General features: G+C 43.7%; 1 protein-coding gene across 1 annotated transcript in view; it reads right to left on the reverse strand.

Moving 5' to 3' along the window:
* camta2 (calmodulin binding transcription activator 2) overlaps positions 1–12,500 on the reverse strand; it is a 50,770-nt gene that overhangs the window by 25,608 nt on the left and 12,662 nt on the right. Inside the window, exons 9-12 of the mRNA XM_084713040.1 lie at positions 8,979–9,996; positions 5,896–6,603; positions 3,391–3,517; positions 2,138–2,272 (exon numbers count right to left, since the gene is read on the reverse strand). Coding sequence (XP_084569166.1) covers positions 2,138–2,272; positions 3,391–3,517; positions 5,896–6,603; positions 8,979–9,996 — 1,988 coding nt within the window. The remainder of the gene's footprint in view (positions 1–2,137; positions 2,273–3,390; positions 3,518–5,895; positions 6,604–8,978; positions 9,997–12,500) is intronic.

Genomic DNA, 12,500 nt, shown 5'->3' on the forward strand with positions numbered 1-12,500 from the left:
CGAGACAGTGAGACAGCGGGACAGCGAGACAGCGGGACAGTGAGAGAGCGAGACAGCGGGACAGTGAGACAGCAAGACAGTGAGACAGGGAGACAGCGAGACAGTGAGACAGTGAGAGAGCGAGACAGTGAGAGAGCGAGACAGTGAGAGAGCGAGACAGTGAGACAGTGAGACAGTGAGACAGTGAGACAGCGAGACAGTGAGACAGTGAGACAGTGAGAGAGCGAGACAGTGAGACAGTGAGAGAGCGGGACAGTGAGACAGCGAGACAGTGAGACAGGGAGACAGCGAGACAGTGAGACAGGGAGACAGACAGCTGAAGCACAAAGGAAAAAGAAATGAAAACATGAATAAAAGAAAGAAAATGATCAAATGAGACTTGAAGGAGCAGGTTAACAGAAAAAGTCATGTGAGAAACACGTCACATGTTATCAAACATCAAACTCAAGAGATGAAAAAGAAGCGAGAGCTTAAGAAAGTGCAGGTCGTCCACCTGAGGCGTCGTGAGTCAATCACCATGGTGATTTGACAGATCAGAGCAGATTTATGCCTTAAACTCTGAGCACAAATGTTTTATGTTAAGAATGTGAAGTAAAGGGATCAGTTTGTTAATGAGAATTCACATTATGCTTTAGCATCGAGCTAATGACAAAGCAGGGCTTAATTACACATTTTTTAAAAAAATGATTGAGGAATTATTTTTAAAAAAAGCTAATCAGGAAAGAGACAAATATGACTCTACAAACCAACCAAACTCTGTTCATAAAATCACTAATTTTAGCTCAGAACTCAGGAGTTGTTGGTCACTGCTGCCTCTGTTTGTGTGACTTCAGTGTTTTAAAGGGTCAGTTTGGACTCATTATGCTGCAGGATTTCCCTCCTGGTGAAGTTACTGTTTTCAGAACCAGGAAATCCCACGTTCATGGAAATATACTGGCTTCTTTTCATCCTCTAATAAATCCATCATCTGTACATTTATTCTGGATATTGAATATTAAATAAATACATTTTTATGATCCTTTCCATTACAAAGTCTGAAAACGTGTGTGTGTGTGTGTGTGCGCGCGTGTGTGTGTGTGTGTGTGTGTGTGTGTGTGTGTGTGTGTGTGTGTGTGTGTGTGTGTGTGTGTGTGTGTGTGTGTGTGTGTGTGTGTGTGAGAGAGAGAGAGAGAGAGAGAGAGAGAGAGAGAGAGAGAGAGAGAGAGAGAGAGAGAGAGAGAGAGGTTCAAACAGCTTCAGTCAGAGTCAGAAATAGCAGCGAGTTCTGATGACTGTGTGTGTTTCCAGGTGATGACAGTGGAAAACAGCTCCACCACATCAATCACACACACACACACACACACACACACACACACACGCGGTTTTATAATCTCTTTAAAGTGACCCTGACTCATTCAACAAAGTCTCTCTACAGGAGACCATCAGGACGTCCTGTCAGTACAACCATGGTTCAAAAACAAAACACAACTTCTCTCAATACGCAGAAACACACAAATATTTCAAAAAAGTCACGTCTCCAATCATGAATCCCAAGTCAAGTCGAGTCTTTCATCAACTTTAGTTAAGTCTCAAGTTCTCAAATTTGGGACTGAAGTCTGACTTGAGTCACGTCATGTGACCTCTTGTTGACGATAATCACAGTACTGACAATAACAGATATTCATGTTAACGTCTACATGTGTTACCTGAACTCAGCACACTGAACACACATCTGAGGTGGAGAGGGGGCTGATGGGAAGTCCTGAGGACAATCCCCAGACTGTGAGTCTGTGAGTGTGGTGATAATCGAGCTCTAATTCAGGAGACGACAGAGCAGGAAGAGAGGCTTTAAGGACATGTGACACACACACAGAATTAATTAAAGTGTCTGACCGGCTCATCAATATGTTGTTACAGAAGAGTCCCTCTAGCGCCCCCTGAGGGCTGTTAGCAGCAGATAAATCACAAACCAGTTCAGGGTGAATATTTCCACCTCCGCAGCTCTCATGTTTTAATGTGTCAGTCAGGAAACTTCTTTTCTTACTCATGAATGACATCAGTTTATATGTGACTTCTGCTCGACATGTTTTTATAGTAAAAACGAGCAACAATTTCATGTACGGCATTTGTGGAGGATTGTGCAGGAGTTGTATCTGACCGTCCAATGAGAGCCAGTCAAGCTGTGAGCTGGGGAGAGAGCTGGCGTTCCTCGCTCGGTACTCAAACAGAACTGAAGAAGAAACGGAACCTCCGGACTCCAGAACCTGCAGACACACCAGACCGGCCTCGTGGGCTGAAAGAGAGGCGACAGACCAAATCCATCAGTTCACATCAGACACAAACAATATTTTACTGTTGTTGATCTGTCAGCTCGTCCTTGTGATCAGTCTGCACATTTCCTGATAATAATAAATAATAAATACTGAACTATGACACAAACGTCACTGCTGAGATCTGCAGACATTTTCCACACTGTCGGTTTGTCACTCTGTATTCACTGCAGCTGTGTGGACGGGCAGATTTATAAAGCAACAAATGATTGACATTTCACTTTCAGTGTCGTGTTCCATGATCACACAGAATGGTGACAAGAAGGGCGCCGTTTATGAGGCACACCTTTATTGTTGTGGTTCAAAATATTTCTTCTTCTTCTTCTCTGCTAAAAGTGTTCATGCAGCAAAAACTCATTCATTCATTCATCCATTTTCTGTAACCGCTTATTCCATAAGGGTCGCGGGGGGTGGAGCCTATCCCAGCTGACACTGTGTGAGAGGCGGGTTCACCCTGGACAAGTCGCCAGTTCATCACTGACACACAGAGACAGACGACCACTGACACTCACACCTACGGACAATTTAGAGTCACCAATTAACCTGCATGCATGTCTTTGGACTGTGGGAGGAAGCCGGAGAACCCAGAGAGAACCCATGCAGACACGGGGAGAACATGCAAACTCCACACAGAAAGACCCTGATCCAGCTGGAGGATCGAACTCAGGACCTTCTGCTGTGAGGCGGCAGCGCCGACCACTGAACCACCGTGACGCCCGCAGCAAAAACTGTAATCTGAAAACTCACCAAATTGTCAGGCGGGTTGCAAATTCCACCGACTGCTCAGATTAAAAAAAAATGACTAGTTGACCTCAAGGCGGCACTTTGACAATAAAAGTTTAATAAAGTTTTGTTTTGTTCAGACAGTCTGGATTTGATCTTTGACCTCTGACAGTTTGGAGTTGACCTTTTGTATCATCGTGTTTCTTTTCTCTTTATGTCTTCTGTTGTTGAGAGGAACAACATGAATACATTATCATCACAAACAGAAACAGACAAAAGTAGAAAATAAGAATTGAATTATTACAAATCAATAACCTTATCAATGTGTGTGTGTGTGTGTGTGTGTGTGTGTGTGTACCTGGGCAGTAGCAGCGCAGCACTCCAGGTTGGATCAGTGATGCAGGAACGGTGCTCTGATCAAAAACACATGAGTATCGACCCGACAGCTCACTCCACGGTCCAGTTATCAACACCTTCACACCTCCCTAAACACACACACACACACACACACACACTTATAATCTTGTTGATTTGCTCTTTGATCACATTGTTTCTGTTTTAAATCCACTTACTGTGTTTAGAGTTATTATATATATATTATATAATGCTGCTGGTAACTGACTTAACTGACTTATGTACATATATACACTGACCTCAGAAATGGCTGCTGTTACATTGTTTGTTTTGCACAATTCAAGCTGCATCTTGGTTGCTAAGCAAATCATTGTCTATAAAACTTCACAAGTGTTCTCAAATTCCAATTCCAAAGAATTCATTAATTAGACTCAATTAAAAAAAAAATGTAGGGGAGACCAGGGACGGTTGTAACGCTTGTTGTCTCAGCATCTATAATGGACTGAATTCCTGTGCTAAAGCTCTAAAATGTTGAAACAAAGAACCCTTACTTATTACAAACAGCAATGATTCCAACTTTAACGTTTTATTTTTGTACTCATTTCCAGTCTTTTCTGATTATTTTTTTGTGATGGATCAATGTGGAAATTTGTTCTTATTGATGTTAAAATAACATGTTTATAATCTTGTTAAATATATTTAACTGTTTCTCATGCAGAGCAATTCTAAATTAATCTAAAATTTGTGTGTTAACTGTTTTTTAAAAAGAAAAAAAATGAATAAATGCATTTATCTCTCAGTTTGGTATTTATCACGAGAGATACAAAAGTTTGGAAGTCAAAGATCAAAATGATGCTCATGGACGATCTGGTAGTTGTGGAGTTGTGACACTTGGAGGATTAACCAGCATCAGTATTTACACAGTAAGGATGAAGGTGTGTTCTTCTGAATCAACAGTCGCACTCCGCCGCCCCCTGGTGGACAGACAACGGAAGAGTTCGTGCAAACTGCAACTCAGTGTTAAGAAACTCTGAAGCAGTGTGCACACAGAAACCGCTCCAAGTTTTTTTTGTAGTTTTAGTCTTAAGTTCTTTTCAGAGTTTTGCTGTCTTCTTCTGTAGACCCTGTAAAGCCTTTTCAAGTCCATATTTTTGTCAGCTGTTTGAAGCAGAGACAGATGAGCAGACACTTTTTACAGCGTACACTGAGGAGAAATCCTCCACACACATCATCACACAAGGTGCTGATCTTTTGAACTTATCTGTAGAAGAAGAATGTGTTATAAATCCTTGACATTACCAGCTGATCAGTTCATCATGCTATATAATGTATATATATAATGTATATAATGACACGGCTTCATGAGTCTCTGTGTAAAAAGGGCTCCTCTCTTCTTACAGTCAGTCATTGGTCGATGGGCCGAGGAAGGCCGGTAAGAAAATTTATAGTGTGTTTTTCAAAGTGTGGTGATCAAACACAATTATGAATGACAAAAAAATTAAAAAATAGTAATACTAATCATCAGGAATTTTATCTTGGTTTGTTGTGAAACCAATTATCATCTCATCCCTAATTAAAAACCTGCAGGCTGAAATTCAACAGTGTCAGTGCATCTGTTGGCAGAAACCAGCCATGAGTCAGAAAAAACATGAATAATAAATGTGATTTGTTAAGTTACGAGTGGAGGGAAAGTCTGCAGCACAAAATCTCATAGGTTTAAACTAATAATGGTGGTGACAAAGAAACAAATTCATTTATGAACGTGACCATTATTATTATTGAGACAAGGTTTTGTGTGTTAGTGGAGTCAATTTAAAGTAAAGTCGACTGTTTTATAAAATTTATTCATGCCTTACTTTTTCTTTAATGGCCAAAAGTAGAAAAGAAAGACATGGCAGCCTTTTATGGAAGTGATAGAGGGCAGATGATATTGTTAGGGTATTATTATTGTCTGATTGACATTTGATATCGTCTACATTGATCACAGGTGACTGAATTCAATGAATTCAGAGTTCTGTATTGTAGCAGCAAATATTGTGCCTGTATTTAGGGTTGAATTTGACAATCAAAGGACTCTGACGAGGACAATGTCAGTTCCATTAACGGGCTCTGATGGCAGCTGTGTTTCTACTTGAGTAAGATGGAAAAACTCTTTTACAAGAGAAGTTCTGCTTTCTCTAACCCTTCAGTAAAAATGGTTTCAGAACAAATCTTTTTAGTGAATATGTTATTATTGTTCATCACCTTAATGTTGCAGCTATAAAGGTGCAGCTCATTTGCTGACTTTATATACGGTTGCTGGGCAGATTTATCTATAAGACTGTTTTTTTTTAGTATATTTAGTTTTAAAATTTTGAATTTGTAACTAAAGCTGTTAAATAAATGTACTGCAATATGAAGCACTTATAATATTTCCCTCCGAGATTCAGTAATGTGAACTTGTACTTGAGTAAATGTACTCAGTTACTTCATTCAAAGACAGACCAGGAGCTGATCTGTGATTGGTTACCTCAGGGTAGGACCACTCCGGGGAAAAGTCTGTGATGGAGGTAAGCCGGGTGGAGGAGGACGACGGCAGCGGGTGAGGGAAGGGGAGAAAGGAGGAGGAGGGCGAGGGCTGAGGCGGCACCATGTAGCGGACCCCCGCCGGGAACACAGCTGTGTTCGGTGCGGTGGCGGCAACAGAGGTGGGGTGAGCTGCGATGGGATTGGCCTCCTCAGTGATGAGGTCAGAGATGAGGTCAGGAAACTGGCTGTCAAAGGAGATGTCAAGTTCCTCCCCTCCACGCTCACAGGGCTCCACCTCCTCCTCCTCCAGGTGCGTGTCCATGCAGGTGTCCTCTGAGTCATAGCCCTGCCTAGTCTCCTCCTTCACCTGGATTGTGGCTGTCACCACCTGAGTGGTATCCATGGCAACTGCAGCAGGGGCAGAGTTAGTATTAGATGCCACATTAGCTTTAGCATTAGCAAACACCGGCTGGTTCTGCTGCAGCAGCAGGGGATGATGGGAGAGTTGAGGCAGGGGCGGGGCTTCAGGTGCAGGCTGGTGATTGTAGGGCTGTCCCAGGACCAATGGCTGCTGAACGTCGGCCTGTCGCTTCGTCTGATTGGCCTGCTTGGTGGGCTGGCTTGTGGAGTCCTGACAAACCAAGAGTAGTGAGGCAGTGCTGCTTCCTGTCTGTTGCTGTGGAGACGAGCTGGAGGAGTCATGGCTTGTCTGAATTACACACAAACAGAAAAGAGACCCAGAGCAGATGAAAATGACTTTCTCCTGAAGAAAACAGTCCCAGATTATCAGAGTAACCATGACTCATAAACGTTTGACTCTGCAGCACATACTAAACGGCATTTACCACCAATAATAGCACAAATAAACAAGCTGCCATATGTGCATGAACTAATAGGGCTGAACGATTTATCGTTTTCTGATCGAAATTGCGATTTCAGACAACACGATCACGTGATCGCCAAAGCTGCGGTTTTTTGCAGCGCTCCTGAGGGCTGCACTACGAAGCAAGCTCAACACAGCCAGGCTTTCTTTGTATGATCTGGATCGACAAAGTCTAAAACCTGGATCAGAGATAACGGGGATCACGATGGTGGTTATCAACTCACTTTGTTAATCCAGACTTTCGTTTCACATAAAAGGGGCGTTTGTTGCGTCATTTGACTCTTACTGAAGTCAGAATCATCAAGTTGTTATAATTACGAGCTGTGGAAAGTTTACTAAATACATTACGGCAAAAAACAACATTGTTGCTGCAAATAAAGCAGGAGAAGAAGAATGATGTGAGAAAATGACTGATGGACTAAATGTGTCTTAATGCTGCCGTTTATTCTAACATGAAAACATTAAACAATAAAAGTCCATCCAGCAGATTTAAACATGATGAAGTCTGTCTGACTCTGTCCTATGATGACAGAGACGAGGACGTCACTGAAGTTTTTCACCAAACCAACGGAAAATGAGTGGAACTGATTTAAGATTGTCTGTGATCAATGATGATCAATTTTCTAATCAGTGATCTGAGCTGCAAAATCACAGACAAAACAGAAAACAGTAAAAAGTCTTCAAAGTGTCTGTAGTTGCTTCATCATTATTTTACTGTGTGGATTATAAACCATGTCAATTTAAAGAGTTAATATGATCTGGAGCAAACGGGGAAAATGACTCTGCATCACCAAACAGAGGTTACCATGACAACCTGATGCTGCTGTTTCATTTTTACATTATATGGATTCGTTCAGTGATATTATGAACATACAGCTCAACACTTTTCATTGTTAACTTCCTCCCTCAGTTTAAAAGTTATATCGCTCATAAACAACCTTGTTAGGACAATAATTAAAGAACGCTGCTTTTTACAGACGATTTAATCTGAAACTCTGAACATAACCTGCTGCTGACCACGTGATGAGTTTAGCATCAGTTACCATGGTGATCTAGCAGGTTAAAAGAGAGCCGCCTTCATGACACTGAACATCCTGGATTTAGACTCAACATGTCACTAACACATTAATCTCGCTTCGTAGTTTCACTCCTCTGACGTGCATCATAACCAACAATGCAGCGAACGTCATATGGAACTTAATGAATGGACCAGACCTGTGTGTGTGTGTGTGTGTGTGTGTGTGTGTGTATGTGTGTGTGTGTGTGTGTGTGTGTGTGTGTGTGTGTGTGTGTGTGTGTGTGTATGTGTGTGTGTGTGTGTATGTGTGTGTGTGTGTGTGTGTGTTAATTTATTTATTTATATGGATTTAATGTGATGATGTGTGCGAATTGTCTTCAGTATTGTCAGTAGTTTTTCTCTTAATGTTTGAATAATGAATAATGATTGTAAATGTTAGTTTACGTTGTTAATGTTGCACTGAAGCTTGATTTGAAGAAAAAATCGTGAATCGAATTGAAATTGCAATATCTGCCAGAAAAATCACAATTAGATCTTTTCCTAAAATGGTTCAGGCCTATGAACTAATGCAAGCTGGTGTAAGCTGTGTGTAGTTTGAGACTTTTAGCTTCCTTTTCCATCACTGTAACTTTGACTGCAATGTCTAGGACTCGGTCTGCGACTTTAGTTTTCAAAAGAAAAGAAAGAAAGAAAGAAAAATGTGTCAGGGGCTGCAACTGTTAAATTCTCACAGTTGTTTCTTTTTTTGGATTTGGCATCTATAGCAAGCCAAGGGAGACTCAAGACTAGAAACCTGCAAAATTTAGAGGAAAAGGCACTGAACTTCCGCCCCGCAGGCTGGATACAACCCTTCTGGATTTTTGTACGGCCCAAGACTTACATGTGTGTGACACGCGTGATAAAATAAAATTAAGGTAAAGACATTTGCGGACGTCAATCTGGAAAACAAAACTGAAAAATAAATCATTTAATTCAGAAAATAATAAACAGAATAATGAATAATAAAAATTAATCAGGAATTGCAGCCAACAGTATTAAAATATATCAAGATTTAAACTAAATGATGGTGATTTTTTCCCTCCACTGATCAATTAAATGGTTCAAGAGGAAGTAGAATTTAATTCGACAAAAAACGTTTGTTTGGGTCACATGTAAAACACAGACTGTCCCTTTAAAGTCTCACCTGCAGCAGAGCCAGCTTGGTGGGAGGAGCACTGCCTTCATCATCATCATCATCATCATCATCTCTCCCATCTTTCACCTCCTCTTCATGTCCCCCCTCCTCCGCTTGCTCCTCCTCCTCCCTCCCTCCTGCCGACTCCCCGAGAGCTCCCAGCTCCAGACAGAGGGGGAGGAGGGGGGGAGCCACAGAGGAGGAGGGAGACAGGGAGAGAGAGGGGGGGAGGGGGGAGGAAGAGGAGGAGGAGGAGAGAGGGAGGACAGAGTCTCTCCTGTCTGCCTCAGAGGAGGACGAGGAGAGGGAGGAGGGAGGGGAGACGGAGGAGGGAGGGGTGGAGGTGGGGGAGAGGGAGAGAGTCAGGGATGGGGGAGAGAGGGGGGAGGAGGAGCAGAGAACAGGGGAGGGAGGAGGAGGGGGGCCGCCATATGTCTGGCCCTGTTTGGGGGAGTTGAGGAAGGAGTCAGGGTCGAAGGCTGGGGGGAGGGATACGGGAGGTGGGGGAGGTGAGGGGGAGGCAGGAGGAGAGGGAGGGGAAGTGGTGGCTGCAGGAGGGGGAGGAGGGGAGCAGAGTGAGGAAGAGGAGGTGTTGGAGGAGGAGGAGGAGGAGGAGGAGGGGGTGAGGAGCAGGCCTCCGATGACAGGCGAAGGGAGAAGGGTGAGGGAGAGGGTGGCCTGGACGGGAGGAGTGGGGAGTGAAGGGGGAGTGGGCGAGGAGGAGGAGGGAGGAGAGGGGGAGGCAGGTTTTGCGGTAGGAGGGGGGAGGGCAGGAGAGAGTAGTAACTGGCCGGAGTGGGTGAGCGACAGGCTCCTGCCAGGCCCCGCCTCCTCACCTCTGGCCCCACCTCCCCCCTGTCCTCCACCTCCTCCCCCTCCTGCAATGGCGGTGGTTGTTGCCATGACAATCAAAGCATTCTGGGGCAGTGCCACTGTGGTCAGGTTGGCACGACGGTCGTAGAAGCCGTTGCCATGGTTACCCATGGTGATGGTAGCTCCGTGAGGCTGAGGGGGTGAAGAGGCAGAGCTACGAGACAAAGGACAACAGACGATTGATTGATTGATTGATTGATTGATTGATTGATTGATTGATTGATTGGTGTTGACTGTAGCTCATGGGTGGGAGGAAACAAGAGGATTCACTTTTTTTTTACGATTCCTGAACTGATTTTTGCAATAAATCATACACCAACACAAAAGTTCATACAAGTTTTGTAAATCATAAACACAGAATGAAACTTTTCCACTTATATTCATCAGATCCACAGAACAAAGATATTTCCTGATCAAAGTGATCAACTTTAATGTTTGTAATAAATCTGCAGTCATTGTGTTTCTCATCATCTTTTCTTCTGACACTCAGTCAGTGTTTGTTCAAGTTTTAAAGGTCAATTCTGTCTCATTCTTTCTTGATATTCGTCTTCAGCTGATCAACAGTCCTCAGTCTCTGTTGTTGTATTTTGTGCTTCAGTTCAGTCCACTGAGTCTTTCCAGGACGCCCCTTTAACACCCAATCATGATCCTGTCACCTGTACAAACTCACTTGTTTACCTGTGGAACGTTCCAAACAGCTGTTTTTGGAACGTTCCACAACTTTCACAGTCTGTTGTTGCTCCAGTCACAACTTTATTGAAACATATTGCAGGAATCAAACTGAGAATGAGTGAATATTTACCAAAACCAATAACGTTTACCAGTTTGGACATTAAATATCTTGTTTTTGTTCTATATTCTATTGAATATACACCGATCAGGCAAAACATTATGACCACCTGCCTAATATTGTGTTGGTCCCCCTTTTGCTACAAAAACAGCTCTGACCCGTCGAGGCATGGACTCTTCTAGACCCCCGACGGTCTGCTGTGGTATCTGACACCAAGACGTTAGCAGCAGATCCTTTGAGTCCTGTAAGGTGCGAGGTTGGGCCTCCATCGATCGGCCAAGTCAACACCTCAAACTCGTTGTTGTGCTCCTCAAACAATTCCTGAACCATTTTTGTTTTGTGGCACAGAGCATCATCCTGCTGAAAGAGGCCACAGCAGCCAGGGAACACTGTTTCCATGAAGGGCTGTACATCAGGAATATTCAACTAAAATTCAAAGAGGTCCAGTCAGAGAAAATGTCCTGAAGAAAAGGTCCAGAACATCAGAACGTCTAACTTGTGTTCTGACAGTGAAATATACTGAAGTCGTGTCGTAGTTGAATCATCGTCTTCATCAGAGGAGTCAAACTCATTTTAGTTCAGGAGACACATTCAGACCAATCTGATGTCAAGTGGGCCGAACCAGTAAAATTAAAGCATAATCTATTGATTATTCTGGTGATTGATCGAGTGATCAGATAAAATGTTCTGCATTTTTTTTCTATTACATTACTTTTGTTTTATTTAAGAACGATGGTAAAATACAAAAGAGAAGATAAGACAGGTCTATTAAATGAACAACTATAAATTACTAAAGTAAAAATACTCAGTAAAGTAACTTTACTTTTACTGTTTTTACTTTACTTTCTACTTTTTTTTCAAGTCCAAAGGTAAAAGTAAAGGTAGTAACATCTGCAGAACCACAAACAGAAGATGAACTGAAACACCAGAACGTTTTGATCACATGTTAAAATCACAACATGGTTCTTCTGGAGCAGGACAGACGCTCCCAGAGGACAGAGGACAGAGGACAGAGGACAGGGGACAGAGAGACAGAGGACAGAGGACAGAGGACAGGGGGCAGAGGACAGAGGACAGAGAGACAGAAGACAGAGAGACAGAAGACAGAGGACAGAGGACATGGGACAGAGGACAGAGGACAGAGGACAGAGGACAGGGGGCAGAGGACAGAGGACAGAGGACAGGGGACAGAGGACAGGGGACAGAGAGACAGAAGACAGAGGACAGAGAGACAGAAGACAGAGGACAGAGGACATGGGACAGAGGACAGGGGACAGAGAGACAGAAGACAGAGGACATGGGACAGAGGACAGGGGACAGAGAGACAGAAGACAGAGGACAGAGGACAGGGGACAGAGGACAGAGAGACAGAGGACAGAGGACAGGGGACAGAGAGACAGAGGACAGAGAGACAGAGAGACAGAGGACAGAGAGACAGAGGACATGGGACAGAGGACAGGGGACAGAGAGACAGAAGACAGAGGACAGAGGACATGGGACAGAGGACAGGGGACAGAGAGACAGAAGACAGAGGACATGGGACAGAGGACAGGGGACAGAGAGACAGAAGACAGAGGACAGAGGACAGGGGACAGAGGACAGAGAGACAGAGGACAGAGGACAGGGGACAGAGAGACAGAGGACAGAGAGACAGAGGACAGAGGACAGAGAGACAGAAGACAGAGGACAGAGGACAGGGGACAGAGAGGCAGAGGGCAGAGGACAGAGAGACAGAAGACAGAGGACAGAGGACAGAGGACAGATAGACAGAAGACAGAGGACAGAGGACAGGGGACAGAGGACAGAGAGACAGAGGACAGAGGACAGGGGACAGAGGACAGAGAGACAGAAGACAGAGGACAGGGTAC

The sequence above is a fragment of the Lutjanus erythropterus genome, chromosome 23, assembly GCF_056507025.1.
Source record: "Lutjanus erythropterus isolate fLutEry1 chromosome 23, fLutEry1.hap2, whole genome shotgun sequence".
Taxonomy (NCBI): Eukaryota; Metazoa; Chordata; class Actinopteri; order Lutjaniformes; family Lutjanidae; genus Lutjanus; species Lutjanus erythropterus.